This window comes from Hyperolius riggenbachi, chromosome 7 (assembly GCF_040937935.1).
Source record: "Hyperolius riggenbachi isolate aHypRig1 chromosome 7, aHypRig1.pri, whole genome shotgun sequence".
Taxonomy (NCBI): Eukaryota; Metazoa; Chordata; class Amphibia; order Anura; family Hyperoliidae; genus Hyperolius; species Hyperolius riggenbachi.
In genome coordinates, this window is record NC_090652.1 from 48,385,083 (window position 1) to 48,402,412 (window position 17,330).

The window sequence follows — 17,330 nt, forward strand, 5'->3', positions numbered from 1 at the left end:
CCAGCCTCTCTAGTACCTGGGACAGGTGTTTGAGGTGTTCCTCCCAGGTGGGGCTGAACACCGCAATGTCATCCAAGTACGCTACAGCGAACCCTTGCAGCCCCTCCAGCAGGTCGTTTACGGCCCGCTGAAACGTGGCAGGAGCGTTCTTCATCCCAAAGGGCATCATCGTGAACTCGAAGAGGCCAAAAGGGGTGATGAAGGCCGACTTCTGCCTCGCGTCAGGTGCAAGTGGTATCTGCCAGTACCCCCGGCTCAGATCCATGATTGATAGGTACCTGGCGGACGCCAGCGTATCCAACAACTCATCGATGCGAGGCATGGGGTAGGCGTCTGTAGTGGTGATGGCGTTCAACTTCCTGTAGTCCACGCAGAACCGAGTTGTCTGGTCCTTCTTGGGGACCAGGACAACAGGGGCTGCCCAGGCACTACAGGACTTTTGAACCACCCCTAGCTCCAGCATCTCCCTCACCTCTTTCTGCATGTCCGCTTGCACCTCTGGGGAGACGCGGTAAGCGGATTGCCTGATGGGGGGATGGGTGCCCGTATCTACCCTATGCACTGCCAGACTGGTCCGCCCCGGGACACCGGAGAAGGTGTGCTGGTACGGACCCAGCACCTCCTGCAACTGCTCTTGCTGGGACGAGGAGAGTTGTGGGTTGACGCTTAGGTCGCTGTCCACATCTTGTATGTCAGCCAGCAGGTCTAATAGGGGGTCTGCCTCTCCCTGCTCTAACCGGCTGCACACTGGCAGCACATACTTGGTCCTGTCATGGTGGGCCTTCAGCATGTTGACATGAAAGCTTTTCTGTTTCCTGCCTCCCATGTTCACCAGGTATGTCAGAGGGTTTAACCGTTGCACTATAGTGTAGGGTCCCTCCCAGGCCGCTTGCAGCTTGTTCTGCCTCACTGGAAGAAGGGCATACACTTTGTCACCTACCTCAAATGACCTCTCTCCAGCAGTGCGGTCATACCAGAGTTTTTGTTTGGCCTGAGCCTGGGCCATGTTTTCCGTTACCATTTCTGTGAGGGACTCCATCTTGTCCCTGAACTTGAGGACATAATCAACTACAGAGACATCTGTGGGGTCCCCCTTGCCCTCCCACGTCTCCCGCATCAATTGTAGGGGTCCTCGGACATTCCTACCATACAGGAGCTCGAACGGGGAGAACCCGGTAGATTCCTGCGGCACCTCCCTGTATGCAAACAACAGATGAGGCAGGTATCGTTCCCAGTCCCCACCTTGCGACTCGACAAACGTGGTCAGCATTTGCTTCAGCGACCCGTTGAACCTTTCACACAGTCCATTGGTCTGCGGGTGGTAGGGACTGGAGACAATGTGCGTCATCTGTATCTTTTTGCACAGGGCCTCCATGAGTCCGGACATAAACTGGGTTCCCTGATCAGAGAGCATCTCCGCAGGGAACCCGACTCGGGAGAAAATGTTAAGTAGCGCATCGGCTACCTTGTCCGCTCTCAGGGAGGAAAGTGCCATGGCCTCAGGATAGCGGGTGGCGTAATCCACCACCGTCAGGATGTACCTTTTGCCACTGCTGCTGGGAGTGGGCAACGGTCCAATTATGTCGACCGCCACTCTGTGAAAGGGCTCACCTATGATTGGCAGTGGACACAAGGGAGCTTTGCGGGGATTCCCAGCCCTTTTTACCTTTTGGCAAATGGTACATGAGCGGCAGTAGTTCGTCACATCTATCCGCATTTGAGGCCAGTAGAAATGTCCCCGGATACGATCAAGTGTCCTGTGGATCCCCAAGTGCCCGGCCAGGGGAATGTCATGTGCGGACTTCAGCACATGCCCCCGGAAGGCACTAGGTACCACAAGCAACTTGGTACCCATTCCCATTTCACCTTCGGTGGGGTGTACAGGCTCACTGTACAACTTCCCGCCTTCCCAGTATACCTTGAAGGTAGCCTCGTCTGTGAGGGGCTCAGAAGCCTGTTTTCTGAGGGCCTCGAGGCTAGGGTCAGTCTGGAGTGCTTGCACAAATGCAGCACTCTCACTCTCAGCCAGCTGGCCCGTGGCATATGAGGTTAGTGGCTGAAGGGTCCCATCCCTGTGGTCAGAGGAGGGGGAGGAGGCCGGAACCTCCTCCACCTGTCCTGAGCTCAGGTCCTGAGCAGTACGGCTGCGTGTTACTGCTAGCACAGGTATACCTTCAGAATGGCACATATTGGCATCACCTACATCATTGTTACAAGCATTAATAACAGTAACAGGAACATTTTCATCACAGACAGTTTGTACATCAACCACAGGTTCCCTTGAACTGGGCACGTTCAACCCACCTCCCCCCTGTTCTTGCCCCTGGGTGCAAAGTACCTGGGTGTGGGCAGAGAGTCCGTCTCCGTCCTGGCATTCCACAGGGCTTGGTGCAGGTTCATAGTACGACACCAGCGTGCCTAAGTCGGTCCCCAGCAAAACAGGGACCGGCAGTTGGTCCAGGATCCCAACAACCTTCTCGTGGACCCCCACCCCCCAGTCGATGGACACCCGGGCTTGGGGAATGTGAGAAAGAGTGCCCCCCACTCCAGTGAGGGTGAGGTACTGGTCAGGGATGATGGCCTCTGCGGGGACAAGGTGTGCACGCACCAGAGTGACATCTGCTCCGGTGTCACGGAAACCAGTGACAAGCTGGTCATTCACAGTAACCAGCTGGTGATTGCTTGTGATGGGGGAGTTCCCTGTCCCCTTTGCAAACATCAGGTTGGATGCGGCTCCTGGTTGGGGTACGCTGGCGGGTGGTGTCTGCCGCGGGCGAGGTGCGGGTGGTCCAGGTGCTGGGGTGGTCTGCCTCCGCTCCGGACAGGTGAACTTCATGTGTCCCGTCTTGTGGCAGTAGTGACAGGTGACCTCTCCAGGGGCTGCAGACCTGGGTGCGGAAGCTGTGCTGGGTGGCCTCTGTGGCGGACGGCTCACAGGGGCAGGAGAGTCTGCCGAGGTATTGGGCTGACCTCCCCTCCAGCTGGATGGGACAGTCCTGCGGGTATCAGCCACCCGGGTAGTTGCAAAAGTCTCAGCAAGGTCTGCAGCGACAGTGGCTGAAGCCGGCCTGCGTTCTAGCACAAATTGTCGTACATCAGCAGGGCAAATGTTCAGAAATTGTTCCAGGACTATCAAGTCCTCCAGGACGCCATAAGACCCTTTGGTGAGGCCTAGTGTCCACTGGCGGAGTGTGGTGAGCAAGCTGCTGACCACATCTCGGTACGAATCAGAAGGCTTTTTCTGCCAGGCCCTGAATTTTTTCCGATAGGCTTCTGGCGTCAGCTGGTACTTAGTAATGATAGCGTCTTTTATAGCAGCATAATCATTATCCTTCTCCGCAGGCAATTCTGCGAAGGCATCAAGCGCTTTGTAGCGCAGCAAAGGTGTCAGATGTCTGGCCCACTGGTCTGGGGACAGACGATACTGACGGCATGCTTTTTCAAAAGACCGCAAAAACAAGTCAATGTCTGTGTCTTTTTCAATATTAGCAAATTTAAATTTTGCACTTACGGGTGCTGCAGCTCCTGCAGCAGGGAGGCTGGGCGGTGAACTCCGGCTGGCCTGTTGAACCTTTGCCATGTTGAGCTCATGCTGTCGTCTCTCCCGCGCCTCGGCAGATTGGCGCTCCTCTCGTGCTTCCATGTACTGCATGTACTTGTCCAGGTCAGTCTCCATCAGCTTTTGTAATGCCTGCTGCATTACCGGGTCAGCACCCATGGACAGTCCAGTACTGGCCAGTTCCGGGCGAGTAATGTCAGAAACTCTGGGATTGGGGTCCATACTGACAGTCTCTGGCGTAACTGTTGCAACAGGGCCCGCAGGATGCTCAACCTCTGTACGCCTAAGATCTTCAGCCTCTGGTTCCCCTTGATTGTCAGATGGGCTGGTATCCACCTCAGCGGACACTCCCGGCTCCCGCAGTTGCTGGGCATCCCATCTGGACAAGTCTGCTATCAGGTCCCGTTTTGTCTTGCGGAGGATGCCAATGCCCCTCTCTTCGCAAAGATTTTCCAGGTCTGCTAGGCACATGTTCTGGTAGTTCCCGGACATTTCCATGCCAAATAAAATAAAACTTTGGGGAAGGGGTACTGGCTACACAGTCTCTCTGTATATATAAAAAATATATTGCCTTCCAGCTACACCAACGAATTAGTTCGTTTCTCGATAGCGCTAGCGCTATCGCAGATACTTTCAGCACAACACAGATCCCACCGCTGCCTAACACTGTCACAGGAGCCCTCAGTGGCTGACCGCACTTAGCCTTCTAAACGATGCCAGCGCACAGATCGTGCGAACTCTGGTCGCAGTCAATGCGCAGGAACCGTTAAGAATTAGCCGCAGACAGCTCAGAAGGGAGCCTGTGAGACACGGGTGATTACAACGTCACCCACTGGTTCAGAGTAAACTGCCACCACCGCGGTTACTATGGGACCGTGGGGCCCACTAACTGACTGACTAATCCTGCGAATAAAACGGTTAAACACACGATATCCTGTCTAGCCAACAACAAACAAACAGTAGCGTATCTTCAGAGACCCGGGATCATTTCTGTGTGTGCTGATAAGCAGGGTAGCGGAAAGTGAATGACTTGGAGAAAGTCGTTTATTCACGCAATATAAATAATTAATATATACAGACAATTATGAAAATCAACAATTATGAAAACAGTAATAGCCAGTATGAAAAATAAAAGAAGGGAGAAAAATACTTAGTTCTGGAAAGATGTCCTTATTGTGGGAAGAATCATAAAGTCCTTGGTTTCAAAGTCCAGAGTTCAGAGTTCAGACCAGGTGGATGCCAGCATATCCTCAAGCTGGCATCTGATGAGTGCAAGATGGTTCAGTGTGGAGGACACTGAGTTTTAGTCCTCAGCCATTCTTATGCCCCTGCTTCAGTAGGAGGGAGTGAGGGCGGGGAGCTATACACCTCCTTCAAAGATGAGATGAGCCCTCCTCTTGTACTGGGGCTAGAAATCATATCTACCCATATATGGGCTCTATCTCACAGAACCGTACAGGTCAGGGCAGATTTACTAATATTTCCAGATCTGCCTCGATGTACCCAGCAGTCTGATACCAAACATGAGGGGTGGGACCCCTGTGGTACCATTAGGGCACTGTTGGACTGCCTAACGGGCAGTCTTTACCTCAGAAGGTTCTGAAATGTGCTCAGAACCAACGCCAGGCAGGGCCCTACCTGCTCTGTTAGTTTGGAGGGTCTGCCAGCCTGGCAACACAGAAAATATGATACATATAGCAATTTATGGAATATGAGAGACCCCTGGGATTTATACCAGGTCATTCCCAGGCAAAGGTTCTTTGAAGTTGGCAGCAGCAAGCCACATGTCGGCTCCCTGCTGGGAAAAGGAGTCGGAGTGTCTGAGTTCCCTCACTCTAAATTTGGTTCTGTCATGGTGTTTGTCACCTTATACCTGATGGATGGGCCATCAGCACAGCTTGAAGCCAGGGACTCTCTGGGCCCAGGCTCATTAGCATATCAAAAGGGCCAACCAGCATTTGGAATGGTGCTCTCTTTGCTAAGAAAAGGACTGCAGACCTCCTACACAATAAATCCAGATTCTATCGATTTGAAGCGCAATCGACGCAGAGAATCGAGTGCGATCGTTCTTTTCTTCACGGGCGGTTCCAGGACGCGCCTGCGTCCCCGCAATCGTCCGTGACAAGCACTAATAAACAGCGCCACCGCTAAGCAGCTACTGTAGATGCCCCACTCAAGTTGTACAATGGCCCCCTGTAAAGCAATTGATATGGAGCAGCAAAATCTGCCCAAAACAGCTGCAGGGACAAAGTTCTAAGGAAGAGAGGATTGCTAATGATTACCACAGTACAACAAAGCACATATTGAGGTGATCATTACCAGCTAAGAACCAATGAAGAGCAAATACAGCAGTTGAGGGAGGGCCCTTGATGGGCCCCTCTGGTCCAGAGGCCTCCAGTGCGGTCACTGCCTCTGCATCCCCTATTGCTATGCCAAAGTGCATTGAAAACACATCAGATGGCTCTACCACACCTCTAACAATCACCCAACAAACACACACACCAAGCCGACTAAAAAGCACAAAACATGAATAGGTGATAATGCCACGTGATCGGAGAGGATGAAGACACTGAAGTTTAAGAAGATAAGCAAAGCAAGAGGCCAACCAGTGGCGTAGCAATAGGCGATGCCGAGATTTTGAACGCACCGGGCCCCTGGACCAGAGGAGCCAGGGGTGTCTCTAGCCATTTCGTCACTCCAGGCGAGAGAACCTGTGGCGCCCCCATATGACGTCCATATATCCATATCCCCCCCCCCCCGTGGCATCTCTCAACCCCCCCCCCCCCCCCCCCTATGGTGCCAACCCCCACCAGGCCAGTGCTGGGCCCCTTGGTGCTGCCATGGAGGAGTGTGTCTTTACTGGTCATGTGCAAGTATGGTCCGTGTATGTCCAGTATAACAAAGGAACTTCCTGCACACAGGAAAAGAAGCTTTGCAAGGCACCTTCTTTCTACTGGACATGCAAGGACCTTAATCACGCATGTCCAGTATGAACAGACTCGTCTACAGCATCGCTCACACAGCCTATTTGATAGGGACTCAACACTAATGGTGGGGTGTAAGATGCAGGAAACCTTTTCAGAGGCTCACTAATGAGCCAAGTATTAATGTATACATTTATTTTATTCGCGTCAGTATTGCTTTAAAGTGTACGTTAGATAGTCAAGGACTACTGCGCATGCACAGCCCTGGTCGCGCTCCTGCATCTAGGAGCATTCTGCACCTGCGCAGTTACAAGCCTTAGCTAACTGCACAGGCGCAGATTGCTACTAGCCACAGATGCATAACCAAGGAAGTGCACAGCCAGGACCACCACGCATGCGCAGTAGTCTCGGACTACTACAAGCCCAGAAGGTCACAGAGGGAGCCCATGGCCTACATCGGGAGCTGGAGGAAGCCCCGGGTAAGTATAAATGCTTGTATTTATTTAAGCTCAGGTTTTCTTTAAAAGGAACCTAAAGTGACAGTAAGGTTCCCAGTTTAACTTACCTGTGGCTTCTTCTAGACCCCCTGTAGTCATCCTTATCCCACACGGTCATTCTGCTCTTCTCCCTTCAGTAGCTGTGCCCGTGAAATTTGGCTGTTGTGGGCTACTGCTTATGCCTGGCCCCAGCTGTGTGCCTCCTCAATCATGCTCCCATGGTCAAGGAATGTTCAGCACATGCGCAGCTGCAATTCTTTCTAATTGCACAAGCGAAGAACACTTGACCATAGGAGTGCAATCCAGCCAGAGCCTGGCCTGGGACTGTGCATGCAGTTTCAGAGGAGACAGCTACTGAATGGAATGAGGCAGAAAGACAAAAAGGGACCAGGATGACTAGAGGGGGCTGGAAGAAGTCCCTGGACACCTTATGTGTGTGCTGCGTTTGTATTAGACAGGCAGGGGAAACAGACACTTCAAATCATTAGCCTGAGATTGTTCCTTCCTCCACTGCCTGGATGACCAGCCCCAGCAGCGTACAACTACAAGACCTCTGACCTCCAAGCAACTTTAGCTGGCAGAGACAGCCTGCTGAGTGATAAAGATCAGAGGAGAGGTATGGTGAGCATGGAGGTGAAGGCACAGGACGGACAGAGGTGAATAGTGCTTTTACTTACAGCAGAGACAAAGCACAAGATAACCAGCTGTCAGCTCGGACCCCTCTTCTTTATTGCTCTGGCACCCGGGGAGGCTTTAATCCGTGCCGTGCAGAAGAAACTAGGCAACATAATAGCAGGCTAAGCTAGGCTGCAATGAGCATGCAGCAGCTGCCTTCTGTTGCTTAACGCTGCTCTGCTAGACTGCTACTACTCTGTTCCGGGTTCTTAATTTGTAGACTCCCCGCCACTGTGTTAAGCCGTTCTCTGCACTGCCTGTACACTAGTGTTGGGCGAACACCTGGATGTTCGGGTTCGGGTCCGTTCGCCGAACATGGGCCAGATGTTCGCCATGTTCGGCCCAAGCCCCGAACTCCCCGAACATCCCGCTTTTGGGGGCCCTATGGGGTCGCAGGCATAAGGGGGGAGCATGCCCCGGTCGCGGGGGGGGGGGGGGTCGGAAATTCCCCCCACCCCCTCCGCTAGCGATCCCCCCTCTGCCCGCTTCCCCATACAAAAATACCTCACGTCCTCTGCATACGAGGGTACGCGTGACGCGTACCCTCGTATGAGTCATCACGTAGAGGACGTGAGGTCAGAGAAAGGGCGGAAGTACCACAAGGGTACTACCGATGAACCGCCCGCTGCCCGGCCTCAACGCGTCCTACTCGGACTCCTCCTCCTCCTCACTCACAACACACCACAGTGCCAGCCAGGCCAGCCACTGAAGGTACTATTGAACTTTACGGAAATTTTTTTTATGGGGAAGCGGGCAGAGGGGGGAGCGCTAGCGGAGGGGGTGGGGGGAATTTCCGACCCCCCCGCGACCGGGGCATGCTCCCCCCTTATGCCTGCGACCCCATAGGGGACCCTGTTCGGCCTGTTCGGCTGGGCATTGAGCTGTTCGGGCGAACCCGAACTAAAAAGGCCGAACACCATGAGGTGTTTGGCCAAACTTGAACATCACCCGAACAGGGTGATGTTCTGCAGAACCCAAACAGTGGCAAACACTGTTCGCCCAACACTACTGTACACCCGCACAGGCTTCACTGTACACAGAAAAGCAGGGCGCTGTGAATGGAACGGGGCAAATTGTGCAGAGTAGACACACTGATTATTTGCGACAGCCTATGTGGCTTGCACCGGCCATGGTGACAGGCAGGGGCGGAGTTAGAGGCGGCACCGCACGTAGTAAACAAAGTACTCGTGCTGCGGCCATCATAAAAAAAAAACACAAACTTCAGTAGCAGTTGCGGCGAACGGCCCCTGCGTTGCGCTCATACCATCCCACGCCGCTCCAGGCGAATAATTATAGTTGTCTGATGGGTGAGACGCCTTTGAGAGGAGCCCACTAGAGGCCCTCCTTCATCCATCTTATTAGCTCTGCATAAGTGCTATGCTGGTAATGAACACCTTTATATATACATTGAATAGTGGTATTCCTTAAAGTGTACCAGAGACCTTATAAAACACTTTCCTAGAAGAAAATGGCTTCTGAGAGCAAGAAAGAGATAAAAAAAGGGGAATTTCTTATCAGTGAGGGTCACACTGTAGTCACTTCCTGTCTGAGTCAGGACTGAGTCAGGACTGAGTCAGCCACTTACATACCTGATATTTAACTCTTTCCAACAAAGAAAGAAAAAAAAGGAACACAGCATAGTTATTTGTGTGCTAGGCTCTGTACAGACACATGTCTATCTTATCATGTCACATGTCACTTCGGGTAACCTTTAAAGGCTTTTTTTTAGTTGATGTCAGCAATCTTTTCATGTATTGTTTTGTTTCTGATATACAGTTCTGTGTGGTCCGGCCACAACAGATAATCCTGTGTGTGGCTCTCCGATGGTCTCCAGCAGGATTGTAGGCGGCATGGATGCCACGGATGGGGAGTGGCCCTGGCAGGTCAGCATTTACGAGAATCGTCAGTTTATTTGTGGCGGTTCCCTGATCACCTCCCAGTGGGTGCTGACAGCGGCACACTGCTTCGATGAGTGAGTATTCCATATTTTATTCCTTTTTTTCCATAAAATTGTGAGAAAGACTCTGATTCACTAAGCTGCACAGCTAAAGAAGTGTGACTTAAATTGAGCAGAGCAAGTTAAAAATCCGTAAACAAAAATAAAATGTCATACCTCCCAACTTTTTGAGATGAGAAAGAGGGACACTTAAGCCACACCCCTGCTACACCCCTGATCACGCCCCCGACATGCCCCTAGTCAGGCATACCATAAAGATTTCATAAGAAAAATATGTTTTATAATTCAATCCACACTGGCCCTTTCTATCATGGGTCATTTTCTTTCTTATTAACGTTTGAAAATTAGTAATATATCAATTTAAAGGATGGGAATAAAGTTCAGAGTCAATCAAACAAATCTTTTAGTACAGAAATATGTATATTTACATAGAAAGAAGGAGCTATGGAATGTATCCATGACCCAAAAAAATAACATAACAACTATATGTCCAAAAATTGCAAAAATGTATTAGGGACTTGTCCCAACAATAAAAACAATTAAACCCAAACAGGGGATAGCAGATCACAGAATAATGTATAATATTGAATATATTAAAGAGAATCTGTACTCTAAAATTCTTACAATAAAAAGCATACCATTCTATTAATTATGTTCTCCTGTGCCCCTCTGTGCTGTTTCTGCCACTCCCTGCTGCAATCCTGGATTGTAATTGCCAGTTTTAGGCAGTGTTTACAAACAAAAGAAATATATGCTAACCAGCTAGTGATACGCTTTGAGAAGCTCTATCTGTGACTCACACAGAGCCTGCAGGGGGGTGGAGAGGGTGTGTATAGCTTTTATCCTATCACAGCAGAGCAGCACATTCCAGCCTGAGTGCCTGAGCCCGACAAAGCCATCAGAGGAAAGAAGATTAGATTATACAACAGAGATAATACAGCCACTGTGCAACTAGGAAAGACTGCAGTAAGACAGACCACATTAGAACAGGTATAGGAACTTATAGGATAGAAGAAATAAGGCTGAACATTTTGTTACAGAGTCTCTTTAAGTGCTGTAGGTAGGTATAAATAAGCAACCCACAAACAGGCCTCGTACAACACTAGACAGTAATCAGTAATCCAAAAAGGTCTGAAAAGGGGAAAGTAAAGGGAAAACGTAAGAGGAAGCACAAATAAAGACTTCCTTACTCACCAAGGATAGCGTGACGATCCACCACCCCTCCGCGCTGTCTGGTTGCTATGGATACCTTTTCTTTTTGTTTATGGCTTTGATAAGACATTTCCATGGCTTTAAACATACTATTAGTAATTTGTATGCTCTATTTGTATTGCTTTTGAGTTAAAAATCCTGTCACGTGACTGGCAGCCTATTGGACAATGGACACCGACACTATCCTTATTTCAGGATTTGTATCAGCTGTAACAAAGAGGTTACAGTTTATTATGCTGTTGCATATGTTTTAGATTTTAGATCAGTGAGGAAGTTCTGAGTTCAGGTCCGCTTTAAAGCCAATGGGTACCGGTAAAAAAAAGAAAAAGTCAGATACTCACCTAAGTAGAGGGAAGGCTCGGTCCTAATGAGCCTTCCCTCTCCTCTCCCGGTGCCCTCGGTGCTGCGCTGGCTCCCCCGTTTGCGTCCGCCGCCGCAGGGACTTCGGAGGTCTTCGGGAGCACTCGGGCTTCCAAAGACGGGCCGGTCCATACTACGTACGCGCGAGCGCATCATAGAGGCCGCTCGCGCATGCGTAGTATGGAGCGGCCGCGTCATCGGGAGCCCGAGTGCTCCTGAAGGCTTCCGAAAGCTCCCTTCGGCATGCGGAAGTGGCAGTATTTGACCGAACTGGTCGAATACTGCCACGGGGGATCCTGCGCGGGACCGGGCACCGGGAGAGGAGAGGGAAGGCTCATTAGGACCGAGCCTTCCCTCTCCTTAGGTGAGTATTTGAATTTTTTTTTTTTTTACCGGTAAACATTCACTTTAAGACAGGTATATTTGGTTGCAATCATTTGACCTATTATAATCATATTTTACAATGACCACTAGGGGGGGATTACATCCTTTTAGCTGTTCAGGTGAAAGGACAGAGATGGGAATTGCACATTCCTTCAACAATTGCCATAAGAATACTGTAAATCTGTAGATGGACGATGCACTTGTCTTATTGAAGTTCAGTGCCATTTAACCATTTTACTACTGAGGAGTTTTACCCTTTCAGTACCAGAGCAATTTTCACCTTTCAGCGGTCCTTCCATTCATTCGCCATTAACTTTATCACTACTTATCACTACAAAACGATCTATATCTTGTTTTTTTCTCAACCAATTAGGCTTTCTTTTGATAGTACATTTTGCTAATAATTATTTTCCTCTAAATGCACTTCAATGGGAAAAATAAGAAAGAAATTGAAAAAATGCATGATTTTTCAGCCACTATAGTTTTAAAATAAAACATGCTACTATAATTAAAACCCACACATTTTATTTGCCCATTTGTCCCGCTTATTGTAACATTTAAAATATTTCCCTAGTACAATGTATGGTGACAATATTTTACTTGGAAATAAAGGTATACATTTCCAGTTTGCTTCCATCACTATTTACAAGCCCATATTTTCAAAATTAACAGTAATATACCCTTGTGACATACCTATTAAAAAAGTTCAGTGCCTAAGGAAACTATTTATGTATTTTTTTTTCAATTGTAATTTTTTTTCCCTGCAAAATTTTTATTTGGGTAGTTATGGGATAGTGTAGGAGGTATGGAGTTCATTTTAAATGTAAGTGTGGATCTTTTTATTAAAATAAATGTATGTAGGTGTATTTTACTATTTGGCCACAAGATGTCCTCATGCATTATTTCCTGTTAGGGTACTGTCTAGGGTAGGGTACTATTATTTCCTGTAAGGGTACTGTCAGTACATGAACAGGAAGTAATACATGGATGTATTACTTCGTTTTGTTACATTGACTGCATTGATGCCGGTGATCATTGACACCTGGCCTTAGATTAATAAATGGGTACATCGTTTCCATTCATTCATCTCACCTCTAATTGGTGGCAGTGAGAATGCGCGCGGGAGCAAGCGGCGGCTGTCAGATTCAATTGACGATTATCTATGTCCCTAGGCAGGAACTGAAGTCCTGCAGGATATAGATAATCTGTCACAAACCACCTAAGTGGTTAAATATTATTACATTTTAGTTCCAATTTGCAGTCTAGTAAGAACTTCCAAAGCCAACAGGAAGACTACCTTGCTTTCTTTGCAGCCACAGCAACAACACTTTGTTTGAAGTTCTGTTGCTATGAAACTTTGCAGGAGTCTCCACTGAAATAAAGTTTACTGCTAATTTGTGCAACATACAGGCTGATGGGGTTCGCTCTACTGTGCAGGCGGCTCACGGCTGCACAGAAGAGCTCACCCGATCAGGATTAGCTATTTCTGCTGGAGCATGAGAGGAGTGTACGAGAGATAACGGCGCTGGAGACTTGGGCGCAGGATTCAGCCGGTATATGGCTGATCCTGCTTCTGCACAAGTCCCGGCCGTAATAAATACTATTCCCCTCCAGGCCGCCACAGATGGTGGGGAATGAAATAATTCGGGTTCCAGCAATTGCTGGAAGCCGAATTATTATGTTTTAAAAGTAACTTCATCTCCATCTTCTGACGGCGCTGAAGTTACTCCCTGTGCCTGCTATAGCCGTAATTCCTATTACGGCCTATGGTGGAGCAGATTGCGGTCAAATCTCCTGCGCTGCTGCGCCCAAATATCCTGCGCTGGTTTCATCGTGTTCATGCCAGGAATGCTTGCACTGCGCCTGCACTGGAGCAGGGATAGGTAAATATTGCAACGTCCTGAAGCCCCTACTGCCAGAGCCGGTTCTCTCATGAAGCAAGGTGAAACATTTGCATCAGGCGCAAAGAATTTTTGTACTGTGTGTACCTTCCTGAGGAGGAATGGAGTGGCTGAAGGTGAGCAGTATGTTTGTCACAGACATAGGTTACATACCACTAGTGCGTGCAACTGATGGTCAGTGCGGTGGTGGTGAGTTGGAGGTGGGGGTGCCGGGCATCAGTTGGGGCTTGCAATGGCCGTTTCGTGTCTTGCTAGACGCTTGGTCACGCTGTGCTCCAGTAACTGAGGCAACCCGCGGACATCCGGTATATGCGGAGGTAAAACCCCGCCCCTTCCGGATGTCGCGTTCGCTTATGTGTGGAGACCAAATAGAGAGGCTGCTGGATTATCAGATGCGCGTCTCCGGGTAGAGGAACTACCTTACCTAAAAGCCTGTGCGGGTGGAGGGTGGTAAGGGGGCGGTATGTCTCCGCCTCTCCCATTCCTACCAATCATCAGCGGTTGTGGGGACAGCTATGGGGACCCCAGTGGCGGGCTCTTTTGCGAACCTCTTTTTGGGTGCGTGGGAGGAGTCTGCTGTGCACTCGGACTCCAATCCTTTCCGGGGGCACACAGGGCCAGATTTCTGGAAAGGCCACAAAGGCCATGGTCTAGGGTGATAAAAATCAGCAGGGCGCAGGACTTTGAGAGATAAGAGGTCACATGTCAAAGTAAATCATCTCTCCTGCTTTGCTCTGGTCTGCCTGAATTCCAGAGATCCCTGCATCTCTCTCACTTGTGTAGAGTGTGTTTGAGGACAGTCAGTATGTGTTGTCACCTGATGATTATGTCCTCTGTATGATGGTGGGGACATACAAGCTGCTGTGAGAAGTGCCAGCCTGGGTTTAGTAGCAGAACTCTTAAGTTCCGTAAGTTTTTTTTTTTTATGCACACATTCAGAATCACAAACAGGAATCTTCTCCCTCCGCGCTGTCAGATTTATTACTGGTCTGGTCAGCTCTTAGGGCCCTTTTCCACTCTAAACGCTAGCGATTGCGCTTCAGCAAAAGTAAAACATTTCCCAGCGATTTCCCGACGTTTGCTATGCTATGCACTGCATAGCAAAATCGCGGCAAAAATTGTTCAGCGACGCGATCGCGATTTAGTAAAAAATGAATCATGGTAGTGAAAATTACACAATTCCTATGTTATTTAGCAAACCGTAGCGATTTTAAAATCACTAGCGGTTTGCGATTTTGCAATTCAGCAACCGCAAAGCCCATCTATGTCAGCGTGTGTAGTTTTAGATCTTCTACTTACATGTTCTCTGTTTAGGATGAGCTTCGTTTAATAACGCTACTGTAAGGCTTGGTGGTGTATTCTCCACAGTCAGCATGCAACGCATGAGCTGGCGTGGAGGAGGTACACACACTAGCACCAGGAAACAGGCTATCCCTAGTGTAGTGGAGGGGAGGACTGACTCCAATAGGAGATTGTGGCGCACAGAGCCGGTGCAGATCTGACAGCCACAAACAATGCTTTCGTTATAACGTCTCAGCGCAAAGTAGCGCTGAGTGCATAAACCAGAACTGAGGAGATCAGGACAGGTAGACAGAATGAACGCTTGCTAGCTAGCGGCTACTTAGCGACAGCAAGCGTCCAAAACCAGACAGACTGGAATGAGGCAGCCAATGCGATGCGGCGATGGCGTGCCTCACAAAGACAGGACAGGACAGTCAGAAAATAGCAGGATTAAGATAGATGAACGTAACACAGATAAATATACAATAAGTATGTTTTCCTAGCGTATTACAATTACAGCTATCAATGAAACTATTTGTAACGTCTGACTAACATATGTATATATCGGCAATGAACCGATATATGACATAAGCAGGAACGCTGACTAGGACTGGAGTAATACAGGGAACAGGACTCAGAAGGATTCGCTATCTCTTTGCAGAGATGAACGCAATCCACAAACGGTAACAGAACAGGATTCAGAAGGATTCGTTATCTCTTCGCAGAGATGAACGCAATCCACAAACAGTAACAGAACAGGATTCAGAAGGATTCGTTATCTCTTCGCAGAGATGAACGCAATCCACAAACAGAACCAGGAGCAGGGTAACTACCTCAGCACGGGTGGTCACGGTACGCGCAACCTACCAAAACGGGCTGGAAAGCTGACTAACTGCACACAGGATATAAACAGTTCGTGTACGTATACATCAGCGACACTGATGTATTAACGTAACACAAATACAAGGAAAATAATAAACGTGCTGGTATGCATATATATGGGCAATGAACCAATATATGATGCAAAGACCAGCAAAGTATCTTTATAACAAGAAACACGATCGGGGGCTAAAGCGACAGCAAGACTGGCTTAAACTGAAGCTATGAAAACCCAAGGAAACCCTGCAGGAAGCAGATCTTTATACTGAGGTCATCCAATGGGAGCAGACATGCAGATTCCCACACAGGTGAATGATAATCAGTCACAAGCTGACAGCAGGGAAAGACAGACAAAGCTATGCAGCTTGCATGGAAATAGATCAGAACTGCCTGAGCTGCAGCACTACTACTTCCAGTAATAGCTGCTGCAGCAGCGATCATTACAGCTACCCTGTCACCTGTTTGTGGCTCTGACTGTAGCCAGTCACACAGAGGACAAAGAAGCAGCACATGCTCTGTCTACTCACGCTCCTTGCAGTTTAGCACTCCTGCCCTGATGTGCACAGCAGCCAAGGCCGGGAATGTTTTGGACATGAGTACATAAGTAACCACAAATACAAAGAAACCGCGCTGATAAGTATTAAATGTGGGTGGCAGCAGTGGTGCGCTGCCCTATTAAATAGATAAATCACAATGCAAGCTCGGAGGCTGCGCACAAATGTTCACTGTAATCAAGTCTCTATTAGATACAATCCTGTAAAGGAAACAGTAGAACGCTGTTGATCCAATAAACAGACAATCCAGTGCTTTTTCCTAAGTTGCAGGCTTGTTCTTGCCAATGATCACCTTCAGCGAGTAAACACCACCACCACACCCCTCACAGTGGGCACTCACCGCAATGATATGACCCTCTATTAGGTGGGTCTTCAGCGCTTATGGGGTCATCAGGCCGCCCCCTGCCACTCAGGAACTTTATCCACTCAATGAGGCTTGTACAGGAACATATACACTTCTAGAACATGAACAGAGCTCTCATAGCGTAATACTGTAAAAACAAGTTTATTCTAAAAGAAATGCGCACTTACAAACATGAGGCTTGGTGTTGGGCACAGAGTTTTAATGGGCTCTACCCCAATCGTAGGCCGCCGGATCGGCTTGTTGCGCTGACTAGGTCCGCTTCCAGTGGCTCTCCACCTCGCCCCTCTGATGTCTGTAAGCTTGCTAAAAATATGGTCGCATGAGCTTGACCGGTTTCGTCGCCTAGGCGACTCCTCAGAAGCATATGCGGCCTAGATGCCATGTTGTTATTTTTATACCTATACTCCGGATCCAGTTTCCTCCCTCCCTCCCCTCCCTCTCCCCCGGAAGTGCTAAGTGCCAAAATGTCACCCAATGGCTTTCCCGTATGCCCGGAATCTAGTTCCGGACTCGGGTTGCCATAGGAACGCGGCTCCTCATCCTCCTCCCCTTACGCAACGTCATTTAAATTACCACAACGCCACGCATGCGTAATGCGTATAACGCATGCGACTGATGGGCCGCTTGAGTTACGGCTGCGCCCGCGTAGCTCGCATGACGCACGCCTGCCTCTATTCTAGGCCCTCTTGTGGTCAGCCTTCTCACTGCATGCCCCCATTTAATATACACTCACATATTCTATTTCCCAAACTCCCTCTTGTGGCCAAGAAGCTAACTACACCC

General features: G+C 49.1%; 1 protein-coding gene across 1 annotated transcript in view; it reads left to right on the forward strand.

Annotated features, from left to right (window-relative positions):
* Positions 1-17,330, forward strand: part of LOC137526005 (transmembrane protease serine 9-like) — a 139,144-nt gene that overhangs the window by 99,817 nt on the left and 21,997 nt on the right. The window contains exon 9 of the mRNA XM_068247215.1: positions 9,432-9,627. Within this exon, the coding sequence (XP_068103316.1) occupies positions 9,432-9,627 (196 nt within the window). The remainder of the gene's footprint in view (positions 1-9,431; positions 9,628-17,330) is intronic.